At 41.1% G+C, this 25,289-nt stretch overlaps 1 protein-coding gene across 6 annotated transcripts in view; it reads left to right on the forward strand.

The window, feature by feature from the left end:
* Frl (formin-like protein) overlaps positions 1–25,289 on the forward strand; it is a 90,671-nt gene that overhangs the window by 56,986 nt on the left and 8,396 nt on the right. For 2 of the 6 annotated variants that reach the window (XM_028314635.1, XM_028314639.1), the window contains exons 3-16: positions 9,119–9,198; positions 9,605–9,715; positions 9,874–9,902; positions 10,429–10,655; positions 11,483–11,731; positions 16,218–16,361; positions 17,350–17,466; positions 18,029–18,157; positions 18,794–18,905; positions 19,334–19,573; positions 20,042–20,124; positions 20,749–20,956; positions 21,697–22,269; positions 23,008–23,186. In XM_028314635.1, coding sequence (XP_028170436.1) covers positions 9,119–9,198; positions 9,605–9,715; positions 9,874–9,902; positions 10,429–10,655; positions 11,483–11,731; positions 16,218–16,361; positions 17,350–17,466; positions 18,029–18,157; positions 18,794–18,905; positions 19,334–19,573; positions 20,042–20,124; positions 20,749–20,956; positions 21,697–22,269; positions 23,008–23,186 — 2,481 coding nt within the window. Of the gene's footprint in view, positions 1–9,118; positions 9,199–9,604; positions 9,745–9,873; positions 9,903–10,428; positions 10,656–11,482; positions 11,732–16,217; positions 16,362–17,349; positions 17,467–18,028; positions 18,158–18,793; positions 18,906–19,333; positions 19,657–20,041; positions 20,125–20,748; positions 20,957–21,696; positions 22,270–23,007; positions 23,187–23,733; positions 23,779–25,289 lie in introns of those variants that run through there. The other 4 variants (XM_028314640.1, XM_028314636.1, XM_028314638.1 and 1 more) reach the window with 4 other exon arrangements.

Raw genomic sequence — 25,289 nt, forward strand, 5'->3', positions numbered from 1 at the left:
CGTTAATAGCAATTCAGGTACAGCCATGCAAGTTGTGCTCAGTTAGTAGAGGATCATTTTGCGACCAAATACATTAAGATATGTTCGCAAGAAACTCTCTCTAGTTATTTCCAGTTTAGGACAATAGGTACTTTGTAATTAATAGCAGCTCAGCCTCTTTAGTCATATAGTCATAGTCATATATGTTTATTGCATCATGTTGGTACATTTGGATCTTAAATATTAATACAGAGTCCCGAAACATGGCCCTGTAAGGGCATTGCAACATTATAGGTACATACAATATTAAAATCTAAATTATTATTATATTTTATATTCTTTATCTCCCGTTAGAAAATCTTTAATACCCAGTCGTCTCCCTAAGGTAAACGGACACTGCCATTATGCTCACGTTTACAGTTTACTGTATACTAAACCGATAGCAACACTGTTGCATCGCTACAGTACAAGTATACAACAGCGTCTTAACTCTAATCTCCATAAACTATTGAGCGCTGGTATGACACCACTAGTTCTGAAGGCAGTAGGTGCAGAAGTGTAGGAATGACATAGATCCCTCTTAAGCTGGCCTACAAATGTTCCAGGATTTTTTTATGCATAACAAGGTAGGTATTTGACCACAATCGCACCTGGTGTTAAGTGGGATGCATTCTAGGATGGTTGATGGTACATTTCTGCTCTGTAAGTGCCTATTCACTCTTGATATTTATAGCATTACTAGCTTTCTGCCCGCGGCTTCGCCCGCGTGGAATTTTGTCTGTCACAGAAAAACTTTATCGCGCGCGTCCCTGTTTCAAAAACCGGGATAAAAACTATCCTATGTCCATTAGGGTGTCCCGTCGTTGTATGGGAAAAATTTTTTTTTGAGCTACGGTTACGCAAGAGGTGTCAAAAGTTGCGTTTTGACATATAGATTACGATTAGCATTAAATTTAATTAGATATCTGTCATCTTGAGGCCTCTACCTGTCCTTGAAATTTTTTAAAATTGCTATTTTAGGGGTTCCTAACATAAACTATAAGTAATACAAAAATAGCGTTTTTATGAAATTTGAGGGTACACAATGAGTCACAGCAAGGTTTAAAATAGTTTAAAAACCAATAAATCCATAAATACGTTAAAAACAGAATTCGCTTTTTGACCAGAATTAGGCATTTACGCGCGCGATTTTAATGTATTCCTAATTAATCCATGGGTCAGCCAAGATATCGATTTAATTTGAGGATACTCAATTTCCTTCTCACAGCAGGTTAATAATTTTACTACGCTATTATAAAACAATGATTGGCATCTCTAAGTGGAAGCTAACAAAAATGGCAGTCAATTTTAGAAAATCAACCATAACTTGAAAACCATTTGTCCGATTTCATTACTTTTTTATTTAAATCAAAGCTCTACGTATGCGCTTGATATTTTGTAGTATAAATTGTATCGATAAAATCAACCTTTAGTTAGTAATTAAAGGAAAATTGATTTTTTTTACATTGTTGTGATACTACTTTTTAAATCATTTTTTTACAAAATGTCTTATACTCTACTAAAAGTTTTACACGAGCCAAAGAAGTGTATTAAATTGTCTTTAATTTGATATATAACATGTATGCGTTTCATAACTAAAAATATTTTTTTACTTCCGTTGAAGTTCACCATTGATAAAAAACTGCGTACAGAACAAAAAATTCAGCTAGAAAGTTTATGTAACGTACATAAATGTTATTTATATTTAATAGTATGCTAAAACTATTTATCATGTCAATTAGTATTCTGTTTAAATATAATATTTTAAAGATTTTTGCCAAGGTAGTTTTTACCTGAAAAAAATCCAAAAGTATATTACTACCATGTTTGCTAAATTTTTGTTAAATTTATGCTAAAAGTATGTAATATTATAACAAAAAAGTGCGGTGCGATACCTTACAGCAATAAAACCTCAACAGAAATAATACCAACAGCCTCGCCGAAGAAGTAGAAAATTTGAGAAAAACAAGTCAAAATATGAATTCTGCTAGTTCGAAACAAACCTATTCCTCACTGGAAACAGTCTGTCATTGCCTGCAAATCATATCTTAGGGTTCCACTGCCACTGTTATTACAAAATAAAATGAAATAATTGTAAAAAAAATTTATAATAGATGACAAACAGTGAAGGGCTGATTAAGTGATTTTTTGAGACATAAAAATGCCGGTAGAGCCCTTGAGACATTATATTATATTTTTTAAATTATTTTTACGGTAATCTACATCTTATGACGCAACTTTTGAGGGGTCTTGTGTAGCGAAAATATAAAAAAAGATATTTCGGGACACCCTAATGTCCATTCCCGGGACTCAAACTATGTCCCTGCCAAATTTCATCGAAATCGGTTGCGAGGTTTAAGCGGGAAAGCGTAACAGACAGACAGACAGACAGAGTTACTTTCGCATTTATAATATTAGTTGGGATTTAGGTACTCATCTCAAGGTTAACTAGTTGTGAGCATGATTTATATTCCCATGGGCCATGACCAGCTTCTTCGGTATTGACATGTAGAGATTGGTAGAGACAAAGATTTGTAGACATGTAGACTCTTAAGGCCCGTATTCTGCAACAACTAAATTACTAGAGGTAGAGATAGAGAACAATTAAAGAATTTTGAGTTCAACCAATCCTTGATCCTTGAATTAGTTTCAGTTTGGATCAAGTTTGGCCCGTTATTTCAAACTGCGGGCCTAAGATTCCCTACCATTACCAGTGTGAATACGCACTCAATGTTTGTGTTTTTAATGAGTCTACTTGATCACCTCCCACTGTATGCAATAGTACATCTAGTACCGTTAGCAGCGGAGACAATGTACCATACATCAGCCGCTATCGATGGCGCGCGCGCAATTTGCGCACACAATCGCCAATAAGGGACGTCCAAGGCAATTATGGTAATGCGGGCGTTTTTGACTTTATGTCACATTGTACCGGGAGGAGTTACAAAAGCCACTTCGCTTGTTACAGTGACAGTTGTTACAGATTGGGTTTCGTAATTGTATTTGTAACACAGTTCGATCATAAGGTGCGAAAAGATAAGTAGATACTTATCGTAGTCTCGACGGCAGAAGATTGAATTTCGCATTGCATTGCTTCTGCTATTACAAAGTGTGTGCTCGACGCTTCTGCATAGTTTTGGCACAGATAAAAGAAAGCGGTTCTTGATTAAGAACTATGTAGTTTTGGGAAGTCAGCAAGCTCTTCACCCAGTACAAAGTTTTTTAAATGGTGTACAACCTTATATCACCTGAATTGCCTGTGCCATGTACCATAAACTTTGTTACATTAATGTAACATCACCCTCAATCAAACATTCCCATAATATTTTCAATAACAAACGTTCCATTTTGAATGTTTGTGATGATAAATCAATCTTATTATTGACCACTATTATTGTTTACCCCAGTCAACATTAATCAAAATGGCAGTTATAGGCAATACTTCGATATTGTTTACTTCCTTCCTTTCTTCCCTTGGACAAACTCCAAAAGTAACCAGAATCCATCGTTTCTGTAAACAACCAATCGCTGCCTAATCGCGTTGCTTGTCATAACTCAATAAGAATTCGGCCATTCGGATGTTTTCGTTGCCAAACACCGCTTAACATCCTGAGGGTAATTTAAGTGGCTTAAAAACAACGTGGTGAAGTGAAGACAAACAGACAGGCGGAATACAGGAATTTTCAATGGTTCGTCAAGCAACAACTCATAAATTACAATTTTTCAAAAAGTATCACTTGTTATTGTTAATTTTATAGATGGTCAAATTAATCATCATCTAAGAATTAGTAGGTAGCTTTTACACCTGTACGAAAGAAATAATATTTAAGTAGGTATTTCTTGAGTTTTTACTACAGAATGTTTTTGGTTGACTTACTGAAAAGGGTGCAAACTGCAAAATTAGGGTTTCCCCCAGGCCCCTACGTAATTTGATTTGGTTCTTACAATATTTGCGGTTCCCAAAAACAAACGTACGGATTGACAGAATGGGGTCCGCCAGCGACCTCAGCCGGCTGGTTATCGTCTTGATCGAATCGCGTTTTGTTCTTTCAAATATTTGTATTTGGTATGAATATTGAACAATCATCTACCACAGGTCGTTAACCAAATCTGGAATTATAAAAAAAAACTAGCTTTTGGCCGTAATTTCGCTCGCCTAGAATTAGATCTAACACATAAAAGTGCGTCATAAAACTTTAAATCTACTTGTCTCTCGATCAAAAAATGCTTCATTCTTCTCAGCCAAAATATGTAATTGTTGAGAATAAGAAAAAAGTTCAAAGTTACTGATCCGTATTTTTTCATTATTAAGTAATATTTGTTATTATCAAGTAATATTTGCTAGAAATTGGCACGTTATTATGTCAACGTAGGTAAAACAAACCCCGACATTGCGGTTACAAGTATCTTACCTCCTTGACCTGGCTAAAGTTATCGACGAGATTTACGATACGGGTAGCGTTACTACTTTGTTTTCGCTAGAGCAATATTTATGGCAAAGGGGAGACAATTTTGGCTATTTTTCAACCCCCCCTCCCCCTTGGTGAGATTTAATGAGATTTTGCTTAACCCCCTCCCCCACCCCCCCAATTTCACGTGAGATTTTTCAAAACGCGTAATTGCAGAGTAAATGAGTTAATTCTATGCTTCGATTAGTTAGTACATTAGATTTATAAAACTTGTAAAATTTCCCTAAACGTCTTACGTAATTAATGGACGTCCCCAAAGAGGGACGAAACGATATTCGCAGATTCGCTATATGGTGGGCGCCATAAGTTTTTGATGGAAGGAATGTAGTTTGATAAGATCTATGGTTTCAATATCTTTAAGGCCCATGTTATGAAACGACAATCAAGTATGAATTCGAGAGAAGAGTTCGAATGCTTAGTTTTTTTTTTACTTTGATGAAGAAAGGTTCATTCTACAAATTAAATGCAACAACAAGCCTTCCAAGTAAAATCATGTTGGTAATTCAAAGTAAGGCAATTTACCTAAGAGAACGATCAGAATCCGATTGAGCCATGTGAGACGACTATGGCAACTCAAAAAGTTAACAACACCATAAAAGGTAGATTTACACTAGATTAATCAGCACAATCGGCAAGCATTGAAATTCTAATTGGAATGTGTATTAAACAGTATAAACAGAGTCCATTGATCCCATCTATCCATACATCTCGTTAAACACTTCATGTTGTGCCAATATGCTTTATCACTGTGCCCAATAAATCGATACAAGTCTCGAGCGAATATCTCGATTCATCTTCGGTTCAATAGATGTTTTATTGGCATGAGTCACTGCGCAGGTGTGACTGAACTTATTAGAGTTACATCACAGCTATTGTGCGTCGTTGTGGTATGTGTGGAACTGTGGACTGTCACAATGTCCGCAATAGAGGAGGATCCAGTGGTGTCGGTTGATACTTGAAAATGATGAATGTCGGATTAACTGATACAAGACAAAACATAACTTGCCTTCTAGCCAGTCGAGTAAAAATAGACTGCCCCCACACTACGCATTGTCTCACCTGTGTAAGAAGAAAACTGAACCGTGAACTAAGGCTACAGACAGTTCTACAGGAATTAGCCAAGGAACACTAAACGCAAGACACATAAGTGTGACTTGTTCTGAAGTTTTCTACATGACAATGCTGCAACGTTTTGCCTGACTGATGTTAACTGTGAAGATGAGAAGAGAGTGTAATGGATGAAATGATCAAAATGAAACACTGCGCAGTAAAACTAGACCTTACTTTGGACTTAATTATTTGTTTACAAATCGTTTTCTAAAGCACAAACATTCTTGAAGGTTGTCGGTATAATTTAGATATAATTTGACATTAACCCTACTGATGTTATACGCTATGTTACCAGGATCGTCTGACCTCATACCGGCTAGGACGTGCGAACTGATCATTGCATCGGGATAGTCCAGAGTGATTTGTTACGTATATGTCGTGAGTCACCGATGACTCATTATCGTCCTAATTAACCAATAAACAATCCCAATAATCATTGGTTGAGTTTCATTGGATTCAAACTTCAGATCCTGGCTGTACAGGAGTTACGGTTGTGGAAACTAATATGGGTAATAAAGGTATCGAAAAATAAAGTACGTCTTCCTCTCTAGATTGAGACAGTTAATAAGATAGAAAAGAAGAAAAAAGATGTAGAGTTACAGTACATAAATTCCACACACTTTGGTCTCTAGTTAATGACTATGAAGAATAAAAATTAAATAAAATGTAAAAAGAAAACACCGCTTTTAGGGCAACCACTATATTTTATGATATAACGAGTACATTCCTTACGATTTATTTACTATTTCACAATCGTACGCCGATAAATACAAGTTGTGACATACTTTAAGTGATTGATACCAACATCTTAGTAAATAATATTAATAAACAATCGTTCACTCGATTACCGCATTACAACATAGTGTACCGTCTCATAAAATGATACAAAAATGACACATGTTATAGCTTGCGTGTATTGATTAGATATACAAGGAGTAATGAGGACAGAGGTCTTAACTCCGTCGGTTCCACTTGACCCTCGCTCGTGATGACCTGAGATCTTTAAATTTATTAACAACGTTCCTCCTTCAGCTCTGGGGCCCTTATGACATATACTTTTATCTCCAGTATTATCTTTTGTGCTCATTAAAATGTTTTGTGTCGTATTTTTTGTAAAAAGGCAGTCTTGGATTTGACAAATATGTAACAACAAAAAATTGTGTGACATGGAAATTACAATCGTGTCAAAATTGGTTGATAAATCTTCTCAGCACTGCAGCTGTACTGGCCCATTTATTGTCCCGAAGCAGTGGTAGGGTTAATACTGGGACGTGTAAAAGTGCTTTTTAAAAGCTTACATGCAAAAATAAATGAGGTTTATGAGACTGCACGCAATTTATAGTTACCTACTCTGAGGCTTATTTAAATAACCTTGTTGATTAAAAACTTGTTTGTTACCTCAGTTCCTAAAATGAAAATAATAACGGGCGTAAACTGGCGCCAATAACTATACCGCTACGATAGTAACTCTGTATTATATTTTCGTCCATAAACGGCAAACTAATTTGAGGAATTAATAGTAGGTAGGTAGCTGAAGCATGGTAGAGAGTAGACTTATCCCTGAAGAAGAAGAAGAAATAGGAGATCCTTCTTCCCACTAATATTGTAAATGTTTGGATGTCTGGATGTTTGTTACTCTTTCACGCAAAAACTACTGAACGGATTTTGTTCAAACTTTACAGTATTATTGTTTGTAACCCAGATTAACATTAGAGGCTATTATTTATGCCGATCTGTGACACTAAATTTCGCGGGTGAAGCTGCGGGCAAATAATGTTTAATGAAAAAATGCAACATAAAAGCTTAAAATATTATTTTAATTTCACCCTGTTTTATTTAATTATTAAAATTAAAAATATTTACGATCTTACTCAAATCGGCAAGACCGTATACAAAAATTTATCTGTCATCAAATTCGTCTATTTTCATTTCAGTCAATTTTAGGCACCTCTAAGCTACTTATTAAATCGGAAAAAATCAAATGATACCGCGAGTGAAGTAAGCACAGCGCTATCTAACGGTTTGACTTGTAATACTAATCTCCTGAATTATTATTTTACTAACTTTTGCCCGCGGCTTCACCCTCGTGAAATTTAGTTTGTCCCAGATCGTCATAAATTATAGCCTATATGTTATTCTGGGTTATAAACAATGATACTGTAAAGTTTCATCAAAATCTATTCGGTAGTTTTTGCGTGAAAGAGTAACAAACATCCAAACTTTCTCATTTATAATATAATATTTGTAAGTAAGATCATTAATTGGACACCCAATATTTAGGACTATATCAGAGTTCAATTCAATTTGAAAATGTTGACAAACGTTAAAAATTATTTATGTGGCAGATCGAAATCCTCATGGAGATGGCGCGAACTGAATCTAATATAGCAGTGATATTCATACCATTCAGAGTATTAGTAATAGTGTTCCACTTCCAATAGAAAATAGATGTTTCATATCGGAAAATACGCGCCTCTCATACAACATTAAGTATTCAGGCCATACAGCTCGTGGGTCGGAGAGGTTAGGTCACACAGGACAGCCTGACTCATGAGATGTCGTGTCTCGGGGAGCCCTCGGCCCAAATCATAGGAGACTGACGCATGGAAAACGAATTCTGCAAGGTATTTGGAATTCTATGTCCTTGGGATAAGGTTCAAGGAAATTTTTCGTTTTGTGGCAACTTGATGTGCTGTCGCGTTCTCAGTACTTTCATGGTAATGAATAGGTTACGTGCGTCAGTACAATTCCAGAATTCTAAATATCAATTACCTTTTTCCTTCTGCTTGACTGGTTTATGGAGTGATTTCAGAAAATCGAAAACATATGTAAATGAGAACTAATGTTCCCCCAGGTCCCGCTAAAGACGTAAATTTATTGAATCTTAACAGATATTAAACTCTCCATCTCTGGTTTTTCATAAAACTTGCAAAGTTACAATTATTGTTTGTTTATTCAATAACCCAAACAGATTAAAATTGAGATTTCACGGACAATACAAGACAAAATGAATAACTGAGAATTCATAACTCGTATCAAAATTGGTGACTCAAAAGTTCTCCAGAACAAAAACCTTTGGAGTACCTCAGGGGTCCATCCTTGGGCCTTTGCTTTTTCAAAACAATTGTTTTTCCGTCACTTGGCCCGCAGTCTCTAGGTGGGCGTCCAGACGCAACAAGAATGTTTGCTCGCTTACCACAAATAAGGACACCGGCTAAAGCTAATCAGATATGAGCATGGGCTCATTATCTCGGGATATATCGCCGTTCGTGATCACCTTTGTACAGCTACAGCCTACATACATGAAAACTGCATAGTAATTGTTGCGATGCCGATGCAGATTTGCAAGGATTATTAGACTTTCTAGATTGAAAATGCACAATATCGTTCCTATATAGCATCTTGTGAAGCTAGCTTGAACTTTGTTAATGCATTTGCATGCCAAGAGGTTATTTTGGCGTGATATATGCGTTAATCATTAATTTATACTGTTGGATTAATGTGATTTTTTTTATTTGCAGAAAAGAAAAATGGTTGGTGATTCAACATCCACACAAGTTCTCAGAGATCTGGAGATATCACTTCGAACTAATCACATAGAGTAAGTAATATAAAAAATTCAAAAGTTTTGGGTGTCCGCTGTCCGCCCATAGTAAAAGCTGCACTTTTCTTACAATCAATGATGGTGGTCTGTGCATTTTTCTCAGACAAGCGGGGTATACGACGATTTACCATTTCTCTGACTGAAGCTAGACTGCTAGACACGACAATGACTTAAACTCCAGCAATAAACTGTTAGGCTGATGATGATGTAGCGTTCTTTTGTTTCCTAGCCCTTTATCCTATTATTTGGGGTCGGCACTCCTTGTTCTGAGGCGCAGAATACAGGGCAATCTGTCCTAGACCTAGACCGAGGCATGCTTTTTCTTTTATATCGATAGAGGATACCATTTAAACATGTAGTAATTAAATAGAAGATTAAAATAAAACTATTTTGTTCACATCAGATGGGTTCGCGAGTTCCTCAACGAACAGAACCAGGGGCTGGACGTGCTGATCGACTACCTGAGCTTCAGACTGAGCATGATGCGGCACGAGCAGCGGATAGCGCTGGCCAGGAGCCAGTCCAGCGACGGGATCAACCAGGGTACGTGTCCAAGCCTCGCACACAGCTGGCATAAGTGTGGTGTCATGTGAGCGCAGTATGGTCGTTGTCCTGACTCCTGAGCTTCAGACTGAGCATGATGCGGCACGAGCAGCGGATAGCGCTGGCCAGGAGCCAGTCCAGCGACGGGATCAACCAGGGTACGTGTCAATAGCCACTGGCAAACCTGTCGATATCGATATAATATGTACTACGATAAAATTTTACCGTAGCGCGCATCTTAACCCACTACCGCACTACTTACGCGAGTGCGATGACACGTGAACTCAGAGTAAGCCTAGGCGCAGACCATCGATTTTTCGTCGGCCAATAGTTTAGTCGGGCAGTTGATCAGTATGGGCATGTATGGAAGTGCGCACATTACACCGATTTGATCTGGCCGATTCTTCATACAATTTAAAATCGGACACAACTATCGGTCAACTAAATCAGTGGTCTGCACCTAGTCTAAGGTTTCCCTACACAAGTGTGAGTTTTTAAAGCCCTTGTAGGTATTCTTAATTCGTCTGTCTGTAAAATGAGTTATGTCAACTCGTCAAGAAGCTGTTACATAAATGCATTGAAATCATTCGATTGGACGTCAGTATAAAGTATCTGCAAAGACTGTCAAGTTTTCTTGTCTATCTGAAAACCCCATATATTGATATTTCCCTTTCATCATTCCAGGAGCAAACACAACCTCATCAGACTGTACGACGCCGGCGGACGCCAGCTCCACACTAAACGCCTCTTGGAGGAGGAGGGCTCGAAGCACCGACGCGGAGTTAGAAGCCGCGGGCAGCCCGGCCGTGGCTCGACGGCGGACGAGACACGCGGCGCGACTTAACATGGGCGCCTCGACTGACGACATACACGTGTGCATCATGTGCATGCGGGCTATCATGAACAATAAGGTACGTGGAGAAGAGATACTAAAGAATTGTAACCTAGAAGCATCTACCGCTATTCTTCTAAAGATCTCCGAACTCCTCCTATATTCTTCTTATTAATTTCGTTGCGGGTCCAATGACAGTTTAACTTTCCCCCGGGAAAAACTTGACCTTCACTGTTTTATTGGCGGTCAAGCTGTAGTTCCTGGCTACACAGGAGTTGCAGCGGTGTAAACGAGAGGTGGGAATAGTCCCGTAACTGGAAATCGCGAGTAACTAGACGATAAGGTTCGCATTGATACTGCATCAAGTTAACCAGCAAGATCTGCCACTAAAGTGTCATAAAGAGCGGAAGCTGGATGCCCCAGGGAACCTGGCTGTGCCTGCATTCTGCCACTAAAGTATCACAAAGAGCGAAAGGTGGAAACGGCAAACGAGAAAGAATTTCAACTGTGGGCTGAGTGTGAATCTAGTGAGCGCGTTTGAAAAATGTATGAACATTTTAGTTTTTGAATGTTTCCCGCTAGGGGCGCTGTACAATCCGTCATACATTTAATGTCATTTTTTGACGCGCTCACTAGTGAGCGCGTTTGATATAATAACTCACACTAAGCCCTCTGAACTACTCCATTTACCTACTGTAAAATTTGATCGTCAACGTATAATACCGCCGCATTTGAAAATAACTCATTGTTGTCACTACTTTTACATTGGCATTACTTCAATGTCTATGACAGCAGCTCATTATGATACCGTTATTTTAACGTTTTAGATCTTGCACAATTAACACTACACTTACATACGATAAGACAAATCACTTCATTTCAAATTCTCTATTCTTCTTCTTACAGTATGGTTTCAACATGGTGATCCAGCATCGGGAAGCCATCAACAGCATCGCGTTATCCCTAGTCCACCACTCGCTCCGTACCAAGGCACTGGTACTAGAACTCTTGGCTGCCATCTGTCTAGTGAAGGGTGGTCACCAGATCATTCTGTCGGCGTTCGACAACTTCAAGGAGGTGGTCGGAGAACCGAGGCGGTTTCACACGCTCATGGAGTACTTCATGAATTATGACACGTTTCATATTGAGTTTATGGTGAGTTTTACACTTTGGTTGATACATTATTTGAAACTAAGAGCCAAGGCGCTGGTGCTAGAACTCTTGGCCGCCATCTGTTTAGTGAAGGGTGGTCACCAGATCATTCTGTCGGCGTTCGACAACTTCAAGGAGGTGGTCGGAGAACCGAGGAGGTTTCACACGCTTATGGAGTACTTCATGAATTATGACACGTTTCATATCGAGTTTATGGTGAGTTTTACACTTTGGTTGATACATTATTTAAAACTAAGAGCCAAAGCGCTGGTGCTAGAACTCTTGGCTGCCATCTGCCTAGTGAAGGGCGGTCACCAAATCATTCTGTCGGCGTTCGACAACTTCAAGGAGGTGGTGGGAGAACCGAGGCGGTTTCACACGCTCATGGAGTACTTCATGAATTATGACACGTTCCATATCGAGTTTATGGTGAGTTTTACACCTTAGTTGATAAATTATTTGAAACTAAGAGCCAAGGCGCTGCACAGTGGTCTGAAAATGAAGCTCCCATACCATAGAAACTTAATGTCAGAAATTAATAAATAAAAATATGTATTGTGTTTAGTATACCTCCCTTTCTTTTACTAATATATAGTGTCCGATCGAATGTTCGGTTTCGGTTTCGTTTTCGGTTGAGTTTCGGTAAAAACACGAGTTTCGGTTTAGTTTCGTTTTCGGCGGCAAACTTGCCGAAACTACGACCGAAACCGAATGTGCATTCGGGAGTTTCCGCGCTGTTATCGGTCATGTTCGGCGCGTTGAATGAGTGAATGAATCCGATCAGAGCCAATGTCGTGATTCGCTCGCTTGTTTGTTTGCTGTTAGTTTTGTTGTGGTGGCGAGTTTTCGAGTGATTTATTTTGAATTTGGTAAGTTTTATCTCGTTTTATGTCGTTATAACATAAGAGCGGGTAGTAAACATAAAAAAAAATATTCAATATGACTGATAAAAGTTTAATCAAGTTTAATCTAACCTTTAAAATTTTTTTTGGTTCGCAAATGCTATACGTAAACAAACATTAGTTAGGTAGTTAGTAATGACTATAGTGCATTTCATGGTGATAATATTATGGATTCAGAGTTTCAAAGTTCATTTTAGTATTTATCACCAAGGTATCCAAGTGCCAAGTACAGTAGATACTAACTTACGTACTAACAATTTTGTTTTGAGAAATTATTAAGGTAAAAGACCCGACCATGGGACGGGTTATGTAGATGTCCTGAATATTGCGAGTAATTTAAAAAAATCTACACTATAAATCCTTCTTTTTCTTTTTTTAAACATAATTTGATACCTTTTAGAGTAAAATGGCGCTTTATAAGTTCAATTTTAATGCATTTTAAAGAGAAAACAATAAAGACTGTCTGATTATGGGTTAGTAGTAGTTTCGCACGATTTTCCTTCACACGAATGTGCGAAACGTCCACTTTAAAAAAAAATATTTTTTTAGAAGGCGTTTCGCCCGTATTTATCAAAAGTTTAATACTTTTGATTAGTGTCCGACCGAATGTTCGGTTTCGGTTTCGTTTTCGGTTGAGTTTCGGTAAAAACACGAGTTTCGGTTTAGTTTCGTTTTCGGTGGCAAACTTGCCGAAACTACGACCGAAACCGAATGTGCATTCGGGAGTTTCCGCGCTGTTATCGGTCATGTTCGGCGCGTTGAATGAGGAATGAATCCGATCCCGATCAGAGCCAATGTCGTGATTCACTCGCTTGTTTGTTTGCTGTTAGTTTTGTTTTGTTGTGGTGGCGAATTTTCGAGTGATTTATTTTGAATTTCGTAAGTTTTATCTCGTTTTATGTCGTTACGAGTACAACAAGAGCGGGTAGTAAACATAAAAAAAATATTCAATATGACTGATAAAAGTATAATCAAGTTTAATATAACCTATACATTATTTTTGGTTCGCAAATGCTATACGTAAACAAACATTAGTTAGGTACTTGGTTAGTTATGACTATAGTGCATTTCATGGTGATAATATTATGGATTCAGAGTTTCAAAGTTCTTTTTAGTATTTATCACCAAGGTATCCAATTGGCAAGTACAGATACTAAATTACGTACTACCAATTTTGTATTGAGAAATTATTAAAGTAAAAGACCCAACCATGGGACGGGTTATGTAGATGTCCTGAATGTTGCGAGTAATTAAAAAAAATCTAGACTTTTCTTTTTTAATAGGTACATAATTTGATACCTTTTAGAGTAAAAAGGCGCTTTCGTTCGTTTCAGCCGAAAGACGTCCACTGTTGGACAAAGACCTCTCCCAAGGATTTCCACGAAGACCGATCCTGCGCCGCTCGCATCCAGGCACCTCCCGTGACCTTCACCAGATCGTCGGTCCACCTAGTGGAAGAACTTTCCTGCCCCAGCGGCCATCAGCTCTACGAGCTATGTGCCCCGCCCACTGTCACTTTATTTTAGCGATTCGAAAAGGCGCTTTATAAGTTCAATTTTAATGCAATTGAAAGAGAAAACAATAAAGACTGACTGATTATAATAACGTTTTCTTTATTTTTCCCTCAAAATATGAGCCTTGTAAGGAAGTTTCGGTTTCGGTTTCGGTTTCGGCCGAAACAGACACCGTTGCCGAAATTCGTTTTCGGTTTCGGTTTCGGTCGTAAAACTAGTTTCGGTCGGACACTACTTTTGATAAATACGGGCGAATCGACCCCTTTGAGAACTAGTAATCGCATACTAATAGTTCAAAAAAGAGTCGATTCGCACGCGATTTTAATACTTTTAATAACATCCTTTACGCGATATAACCGTAAAACCGAAAAAACGCCCCTTTCGGGGGCCCCCACCACATAAGCACAACTCCGTCGAAGTCGAAAACTTAGGAAAGTCTTAATGGGTAACAAATGAAGCCATTAAAACAATAAAATCTTTTGTAGGAATTATTTCCGATTTCAAATGTAATTCTATTGGCCTATTAGGCAGTTCGATTTTTTAAGTTGTTTATTTAATCAGTATTGATTTCTATTATTTTCATTAAAACTTCATTAGCAGGTTAGTAACTAATAACAATGTCAGTTACCAACTGGTTGGTTACTTCATTCAATGATTAAACTTTTTTTTTTATATTTTCAAAATAAAAATTATTTAAAAATACCCCTAGTACATTCCTAGTTATATGAGTATTAATTTACATACTATTTACGTATTGAAAGCGGTGAATAACTTCATAAAATAACATCAAAGACTTGAAAGATCACCTACCGAAAATTCAAAATTTCCAAAGCTTGCTACATGCAAAGCGGCAACCAACGGCACAAGAATTGTGTGTCATCTTGATCGCCGTGTATGGTGCAATAGCTCATGTGAGTACCAGCCCTTCAGTTCTATTCAGTTTAAAAAAAATCCACTTTAAGTGTTTTTTTCCATACAAAAAAAAATAACAATATTTTTTTTCTCACACATGGAGCTACTCATACTCTTCATACTATATTAGTAAAACAAAGGGAGGTGTACTAAACACAATACATATTTTTATTTATTAATTTCTGACATTAAGTTTCTATGGTATGGGGGCTTCATTTTCAGACCACTGTGCGCTGGTGCTAGAACTCTTGGCTGCCATCTGTCTAGTGAAGGGTGGTCACCAGATCATTCTGTCGGCGTTCGACAACTTTAAAGAAGTGGTCGGAGAACCGAGGCGGTTTCACACGCTCATGGAGTACTTCATGAATTATGACACGTTCCATATCGAGTTTATGGTGAGTTTTACACACTAACGTGTACGCATATCAAGCTAAAAACTAGAATCTTATGTACTTGTAATAGGGACAATTTTGCAATGATGTAGAGCCCGATGTACTGTCGACCGTACATGTGTATTTGAAACTGAGAGCAACGGGATTTTCATTATAGAAACATACATGATGACAACTTACAGTTTGATTTTACGGCTGTGTTGCTAAAACCGTGGTCACAGCAAAGCCAGTCAATTCTTAAAAACGGTATTTTTCTAATTCACAACGGAGAAGCTCTTGGCCTGCATTTCACCTGATGGAAAGTGCCGAAGTTGGAAGCGAGCTTCACACGGAATCATCAACCACAGAGGAACTGGCTATCTTATCTCCTACTACCGAAACACAACAATGCTGTCAACATTTGTTTTTACCGTGGATGTTGTTGAATCCAAAGCGTCTTCAAGGCGAGAGTGAATAGGCACTTACAGGGCAGATATGTACCATCCAAGACTGCATCTCACTTAACACCAGGTGCGATTGCGGTCAAATACCTGCATTGTCTAGAATTTTAAAAAAAAGTTGTTAAAATATGTCATTATCAGACTTCCCTTTCTGAATAAATTATTCTTTCTGTCTTTCTTTCTTAACCCCTCCCATTTAGTCAGCGTGGGGGAGTGTAAGCTTCTGGCTTCAAATTGTCATGCTTCTGCAATGGAAACCAAATAACCTAATGCTGATGACGTTAGAAAGAAAGACAGTTTATACATACGTTTACTATTCCTGCCGACAGGTGGCGTGCATGCAGTTCGTGAATATCATCGTGCATTCGGTCGAGGATATGAACTTTAGGGTGCACCTGCAATACGAATTCACGGCGCTCAAACTCGACGACTATCTGGAGAGGCTGAGGCACTGCGAGAGCGAGGATCTACAGGTAAAACATTATAGAACAGAATAGCAAAGAAATAATAGCAGTGCAGAAGAGAATAGCTAAGGAATTATTATGCAAAATTTGATGTTGAACTGGGATTATCTTTCTAACTTATCACATTTTTTTATTAAATCACCACCAATAACTTTATCGCCGTTTCTCAAGCTTCAGGATGTGTATCTATTATGATGATGATAACATAATAAATTACTACTTCTATTATGACTTTCAAAGTACACAGCAGACGGAAGGAAAGCAATTCATATTATTATTGGTAATGATTATGTCAGTAGAAGTACCCTTATTTATTGTCAGTAGCATCAATGTCTTGAATCAGAGCTACCTATTTACACTTGAATTACGATATCCCACTTATCGCGTTCACTAAATGGCACCACTGTCCTACTAGCGAGTAACACGACTTGAATCGCCATCGCCAATAGCGCTAACTGGCGAGCGCCTATACCGTAGCCCTCTTGCTGAAGAAGGGATAGGTACACTATTTATTTACAATACTGCACCTAATACTTTCTTTAAATTAACCTTCCGTTCGGTCGTTACGTACTTAACTTTTTTAAACGTTCAAACTTGAAATGCCAAAAACTTTGTTTGAAATTATTCGGTCACTATTTATATTTAAAATTGTAAGTTCATCAAATTGGGACGTAACATGGGATAATTAATGAACTGTAGACTCATTTTACAGGAAAAAAAATTTAAGCTATATTTTACATAGTATTAAACAAATATCTATTTTCCTTACAATGAAGTATCGCCAGCAACAAGTTCATATTCATACATTTAGTTTAGTACTAACTTATTAAATATAATTAACCAAACAGGTATTCGTAACACGTGCGCGCTCACTATCATTAAAGTCGAAATTCCTTTGGCGTTTAAGAATTGCGTGATTTGTGGAAACGTTGTGAACTATTGCATTGTAGATTTCTAACATAATTTTAACCTTTTTATTGTAACCTTTTTAATACAGGTGCAAATATCGGCGTATTTGGACAATGTTTTCGATGTGGCCGCCCTTATGGAGGATAGTGAGACGAAGACAGCCGCCCTGGAGAAGGTCAACGAACTCGAGGATGAGTTGGGACATGTGAGTACATGAAATAATTGCTTTTTGAACAATATAATAATGTTACGTAGGTATAAAATTGTTTTTGTTGATGTAACGCGTCGCCAATGAAGCGCGTATTGGTTAACAATTAAATAGCATCAAACGTTTTTGAACGCTTATTGGAATGTTTGCGTTTTTAATGTTTTTATTTGGAATACTTTTTCATTTTGAAATACTGGTTTTGAATATAAATAAAATATTGTTGGAATGTGTAAAAGTCCGAATCAAGACTGTTGAAGCCATTTGCAAATCAAATTAGTTTAGCTTTGTCATATATCACACACAAATGTTATTTTTCGTACTTACTTGATACATAGCGGTCGTCTAGTCTGGTGTTTCGCGTATGTTGTATGTAATCACAAAGAATAGTACCTATTTAAATATGTGTCCGTTCTCTGGTGCTCAAAAAACAAGCTGCTTAATTTGACACTAGATGGCGCTGTGTAAAATATCCAAGTGCAGACGACGGCATATAAGTAAACACTTGTATCTTATGTAGTTATAATAGAAGCAATTTTTCAACAAAACGTTTTGTCTACAGGCTCACGAAAGGCTAGCGGCGTTAGAGCGAGAAGCAATAGCGAAGCTAGGAACGTTGGAGGCGGAGCTGGCTCAAGTCCGGCAGGAGAGGGACCAGCTGGCCGAGGCGCGGCGGCAGGTCGTCGAGGAGGTAGGCTGTCTCTCTCTGGCCCGCGGGGAGCGAGCGAGCTAGCGATAGCGAAGCTAGGAACGTTGGAGGCGGAGCTGGCTCAAGTCCGGCAGGAGAGGGACCAGCTGGCCGAGGCGCGGCGGCAGGTCGTCGAGGAGGTAAGCTGTCTCTCTCTGGCCCGCGGGGAGCGAGCGAGCTAGCGATAGCGCTAGCAGTGATAGCAGAATTGGGCATTAGGCTGTCTCTCTCTGACAGCAGGCCAACGAGCGATAGAATGCTACTTCAGAGGGACAAGCTGATTGACGTGCGTCGGCAGATCGTCGAGGAGGTAAGCTGTCTCTCTCTGTCCCGTAGAGAGCGAACAGCGATAGCGCTAGCAGTGAAAGGCGGTAGGCTATCTCTCTCTGTCCCGCGGGAAGCGAGTGAGCTGGCGCTAGTACGAGCAATGAGATCAGAGCAGGACTCATTTTGAACTCAATCCACTTTGGAATAGAGAGAAAAACGTATCAAATCAGATCTGAACTATTTTATATGTTACTTCTAAAGAATCTCTTGGCATAGAGTTTGTATGGATTATACACTTATGTGTTTTGGCGTATTTACGACATTTTACAACCGATTATTTGAACAGAAGTTTAAATTAATTGTGCTTTACAGGTATCAACGTTAAGGCGAGCGCAGCAGGACTCGAGAAATCGCCAGTCGATGCTCGAGTCCAAAGTTCAAGAGTTGGAGTCGCTCACGAAGTCGCTACCTAGAGGGGCCTCAAGTGAGTTATCATCATTTAATGTTGTTCTTTGTGTTCTAATTCTGTCAATTCCATTTCCACCACAAATTCATTATGCAGCGTACTAATATTTTCCAAATTACATGTAGCTGTCGCTTGATGACAGTCTCTCTTCGCCTCACGTGAAAAAGATGAATAGATTCTTAAATATGGGCAACTCTATGGAGTAGACCAATGTTTCTTACAAATCACGATATAATTTTGTGCTAGACTCCTCGATAACCATTTCTTGTAAATGCAGGATCTATAATATCAGTATAACGATTCTGAAACTTCATGTGGTAAAAATCTGAACTAATAAATCTAACCTAGCGCCATCCATTCTGTTGATGTCATTTCAGGGACACTCTTCAGCATCGTTTAACAACAGTCTAACGTCATCGCCAAATAATGTTGTAACATTGTTCCAGTGGGCGCGATATCGTCCCACGCGCTATGCAACGGCACAGCGAACGGTCACGCGCTCACGAACGGCGACCACCGGCCCTCGCCACCACCGCCACCCGTCCCTACACCCGCCGTCCCGCCGCCGGCTCCCGCGCCGCCGCCGCCGCCGGTTCTCGCCCCGCCGCCGCCGCCGCCGCCGCCGGTTTTACCCGTGGCGCCGCCGCCGCCGCCCGCCCCTGGTCTAATGCACCCGCCGTTACAACATGATGCGATGACGATCAAGCGGAAGGTCGACACGAAGTACAAACTGCCCACGCTCAACTGGATCGCGCTGAAACCCAATCAGGTGGGTTTATTAAGCAGGGTACTTATCTAGCCGTGTAAAGCCCGGTCTGTGAGCACGTAGAATTTTGTCCAATGACCCCTAGCTACCCATCCTTATCGCTCGCGCGTAATTATATTGCTGTCGCGACTGTGCGACTGGCACCCGCAGTGAGTGTGCGAGCGCGATAGCAACATAATTACGCGCGAGCGATAAGGATGGGTAGCTTGGGGTCATTGGACAAAATTCTACGTGCTCACAGACCAGACTTTAGATACGCGATGACCGTGGACGAGCCGTACTCACTTGAAGGTTGGACACGTTACATGCTACGTTGCGTGCTACATGGCAGGTGAGTACCCTGCCTTATGTTCTAAACTGAACCGGTTTATGCACCCGCCGTTACAACATGATGCGATGACGATCAAGAGGAAGGTCGACACGAAGTACAAACTGCTCACGCTCAACTGGATCGCGCTGAAACCCAATCAGGTAGGCTTATTAACTAACTACAAAGATAACTTTATTGGAAGCGGATTAGGGTCAAAATAACATCATCATCATCATCATTTCAGCCATAGGACGTCCACTGCTGAACATCGGCCTGCTACCTTTATCAGGTCGTTGGTCCACCTTGTGGGTGGACGTCTCACGCTGCGTTTTCCTGTGCACGGCCTCCATTCCAAAACCTTACTGCCCCATCGGCCGTCAGTTCTGCGTACTATGTGCCCTGCCCACTGCCACTTCAGCTTGCTAATCCGAAAAATAACATAATGAGACTTTATTTCGAAACATTTAAATAAATTTTCTGATATTTAAATGCTTTTGAATCTATTTTGTGATTTGTATTAGCGCGCACTAGTTAACGCTCACGGGTGCAGCGCATTTTGAAACATTATTTGGATACAACGGCCGGTGCGTGTGCAGTCGTTATTCAAGTTTAAATATAACCGGGTTTATAAAAGGGTTATGTTTTTGACGTGATCACTAAGTATGTTCTTATTCATTATTCAGTCAATTGAAATCTACAAAACTGCTTTAGATCGAGACTGTCGAAAATATTTCAATGAGACTTATTAGGTTCGTCATACTGACCATGCACTTGTTCAATTTTAGGTCCGCGGCACAATATTCAACGAGCTAGACGAGGAGCGTCCGCGGCGGCGGATCAACTTCGCGGAGTTCGAAGAGAAGTTCCGCATCGGCGGCGTCACCGCGGCCGTCGACGCCTGCGACGCCGACACGCTCGCTTCCTTCCCGTCCAAGCGCTTCCGCAAGCCCGACACCGTGTCGCTGCTCGAGCACACCAGGCTGAGGAACATCGGTGAGTGACGCGGACGCTCCGCAGCGTACACCTCGCCTCCTTCCCGTCCAAGCGCTTCCGCAAGCCCGACACCGTGTCGCTGCTCGAGCACACCAGGCTGAGGAACATCGGTGAGTGACGCGGACGCTCCGCAGCGACTTTCACCAGATCGTCGGTCCACCTAGTGGAAGGCCTAACCACGTTACGTCTTCCGGCCCGTGGTCGCCACTCGATAACTTTTGTGCCCCAACGGCCATCGTCGCTACGAGTTATGTGCCCCGCCCACTGCCACTTTATTTTAGCAATTCACTTTTGGTTCTCCTGCGGATCTCCTCATTTCTGATTCGATCACCTATTCTTCCAATGGGGATGTTGCCTGGGTCAAAAAGCAAGAGTTTTAATTAGTCCGTCAGTTAACTTATCAAAAAATACTCTACACGTATTTTTCACTTTTTCAAACTAATGAAAATTTAAAGAGATAAAGCGCCCCAAAGTTCATAAGAAGAGGCCCGTGACGTCAACGCTTGCTTAAAAATGCCGCACGTTGTGACGTCGTGCGCAACTTCAACGCACCATAACTATGTAATTATTTGTTAGATTGACAAATAAAAATATACGTGTCCAATATTTTTTGATATTAAACATTACGGACTAAAAAAAATTTTTTAGGCAACTAGCCTATTATAGCAAACCCAGATCAAGAAAAGCTTGTGAACCAGATAATACACAAGATATATTTCTCATAGCAACATTTGTTACAGCAATATCCCGAAGAAAACTCGACACGCCCGTCGAAAAAGTGATCGCCGCCGTCAACAATTTAGACCTCAAACAGCTGCCTCTAGAAAGCGTCGAGATCCTCCAACGAATGGTCCCGACAGAAGCCGAGCAGAAAGCCTACAAGGAATACTTGGCAGAGAAGAAAAACATCAACCAACTCACGGAAGAAGACAAATTCCTCATGCAACTCGCCAAAGTCGAGAGGATATCAGCAAAACTGTCTATAATGAGTTACATGGGCAATTTCTTCGATAACATCCACCTCATCACGCCTCAGATCCACGCCATAATATCCGGATCTTCCTCAGTCAAATCTTCACAGAAGTTACGGAACGTTCTGGAAATCATTCTAGCTTTTGGAAACTACTTGAATAGCAGCAAAAGGGGGCCAGCGTATGGTTTCAAGCTTCAGTCGTTGGATACGCTCATGGATACGAAATCGACGGACAAAAGGATATCCTTGCTGCATTATATTGTGGCGACGATACGACAAAACTTCCCTGAGCTGATGAATTTCGACACAGAGTTGCTGTATATTGATAAAGCTGCTCAAGGTATGTACTTTTGATATTTGAGTAATGAAACTTGTGTTTTATGTACATGTCGTGTTTATTATGTTACTTCCACTGCCTAATTGAATATCTCGTGTTAAACTTAAGTATTCTCATTTTGCTTATGCACACGTAATCACGCAATATCACCCACGTAAACGTAATTGAATATTTGCCACAACAAATTAATAGAAAAACTAAGCGTTTATGATCTGTCAAAACGCTTTTGCTACATTTTGTATAGCAACCGTAACGCTTCAGACAACGACAGTCAGATTATATGGCGCAAATAGTGTTTTCCATAAAAGTCCCATGCAATCGCTACACCCTCCGTCCCGTAGCGTCTCTAGATAATGTTTTGTCAGCTCATAAAAACTGTACCAATCGACTAGTGGTGTCAAATCGCTACACCACAACCCTTCTCCCGTAGTGTCGATACATAATGTTTTATCAGCTCATAAAAACTATGCCAATCGACAAGTGGTGTCAACTAAAGCCTGGTCCGTGAGCACGTAGAATTTTGTCCAATGACCCCAAGCTACCCATCCTTATCGCTCGCGCGTAATATTGCTGTCGCGACTGTGCGACGGGCGCCCGCAGTGAGTGTGCGAGCGCGACAGAAATATAATTACGCGCGAGCGATAAGGATGGCCGATGGGTAGCTTGGGGTCATTGGACAAAATTCTACGTGCTCACGGACCAGGTTTTACCCTATTGAATGATGTGAACCCTCTCCCGTAGTGTCGCTAGAGAACGTGTTATCCGACGTGTGTGAACTCGAGCGGGGCATGGAGGCAGTGCGAAAGGAGCTCGAAGCGAGGGATTCTCACCGCGCGGCCAACAACCATGTACTGAGGGACTTCCTGGCCAACGCAGCGGATAAGCTTAGGAGGCTGAGGACCGAGAGCAAGCACGCACAGGTAAGATATCGTGTAGTATGTGTAAGCTAGGGCAAGGTACAGACGCATTGCGAAAGGAGCTATAGTCTGGTCTGTGAGCACATAGAATTTTGTCCAATGACCCCAAGCTACCCTCGCACACTCACTGCGGCCGCCCGTCGCTTAATAGCGACAGCAATATAATTACGCGCGAGCGATAAGGATGGGTAGCTTGGGGTCGTTGGACAAAATTCTACGTGCTCACAGACCGAGCTTAAGAAGCGAGAGACTTCCTGGCCAAGACCGCTGATAATCTCAAAAGGCTGCAAACCCACAGCAAGCGCTCACAGGTAAGACATCCTTTGTCATTGTAATGTACCCTCGTAGTGTCACTAGAGAACCTGTGAGCTAGGGCGAGCTAGAGCTAGGGAGCGTTAGGTGTGAGCTAGAGCTAGGAATGAAGGCGGTGCGAAAGGAGCTTGAAGCGAGGGACTCCCACCGCGCGGCCAACAACCATGTGCTGAGGGACTTCCTGGCCAACGCAGCGGATAAGCTTAGGAGGCTGAGGACCGAGAGCAAGCACGCACAGGTAAGATATCTTCTGGTACCATCGTGTATTAATATGTAAGCTAGGGCAAGGTACAGAGCATTGCGGAATGAGTTAGAAGCGAGAGACTTCCTGGCCAAGACCGCTGATAATCTCAAAAGGCTGTAAACCAACAGCAAGCACTCACAGGTAACGGGATTATTCCCACCTCCCGTTCCCACCGCTGTAACTCCTGTGTAGCCAGGCTCTACAGCTTGACCCCTATAAAAACCCAACCAATGAAGGTCAAGGTCAAGCACTCACAGGTAAGACATCCTTTGTTATTGTCCCCTCTTAGTGTCACTGGAGAACCTGTGAGCTAGAGCGAGCTAGAGAGTGTTAGGTTTGAGCTAGAGATAGGAATGGAGGCGGTACGAAAAGAGCTAGAAGCGAGGGATTCCCACCGCGCGGCCAACAACCATGTGCTCAGAGACTTCCTGGCCAACGCAGCGGATAAGCTTAGGAGACTGAGGACCGAGAGCAAGCACGCACAGGTAAGCTATCGTGTAGTATGTGTAAGCTAGGGCGAGGTACAGACGCATTGCGAAAGGAGCTATAGTCTGGTCTGTGAGCACATAGAATTTTGTCCAATGACCCCAAGCTCACTCACTGCGGCCGCCCGTCGCACAGCGACAGCAATATAATTACGCGCGAGCGATAAGGATGGGTAGCTTGGGGTCATTGGACAAAATTCTACGTGCTCACAGACCGAGCTTTAGAAGCGAGAGACTTCCTGTCCAACGCCACTGATAATCTCAGAAGGCTGCAAACCCATAGCAAGCACTCACAGGTAAGACATCCGTTATGATTGTAATGTACCCTCGTAGTGTCACTGGAGAACCTGTGAGCTAAAGAGAGCTAGAGCTAGGGAGTGTTAGGTGTGAGCTAGAGCTAGGAATGAAGGCGGTGCGAAAGGAGCTAGAGGATCGGGATTCCCACCGCGCGGCCAACAACCATGTGCTGAGGGACTTCCTGGCCAACGCAGCGGATAAGCTCAGGAGGCTGAGGACCGAGAGCAAGCACGCACAGGTAAGACTATTGTTACTGTACCCTCGTAGTGTATAGAACACAGGTACGCCATATACCAGACCCCCCCTTTCTTCTGGACTTGACTGCTCTCCTCCCCTTGAACCAGACTGTCCCCTCCCCTTGGACCAGATTGTCCCTACCTCTGGACCAGACTCCCTCTTCTCCCTGGAACAAACTGCTCCCTCTCCCTGGATCAGCAGACTGCCCCATTCCCCCGGACAAGACTACTCCCTCTCCCCGTACCAGACTCCCTCTTCCCTCTGGAACAAACTGCTCCCTCTTCCTGGATCAGACTGCCCCCTTTCCCCTGGACTAGACTGCTCCCTCTCCCCGTACCAGATTGCCCTAATCCCCCTGGGCCAGACTGCCTCCTCCCTTACACCAGACTGCCTCCTTTCCCCCTGGACTAAACTGCCCCTGTTAACTGGATCAGACTGCCCTCTTCCTTCTAGTCCAGGAGCTCGCTCTGCGAGCGTATCGCTCCGCGATACGCGGTTATTATGCCATTTTATCGATTTTGCCCATACATT

The sequence above is a fragment of the Ostrinia furnacalis genome, unplaced genomic scaffold (genome assembly GCF_004193835.3).
Source record: "Ostrinia furnacalis isolate ACB-3 unplaced genomic scaffold, ASM419383v2 OfSCF4876, whole genome shotgun sequence".
NCBI classification, from domain to species: domain Eukaryota; kingdom Metazoa; phylum Arthropoda; class Insecta; order Lepidoptera; family Crambidae; genus Ostrinia; species Ostrinia furnacalis.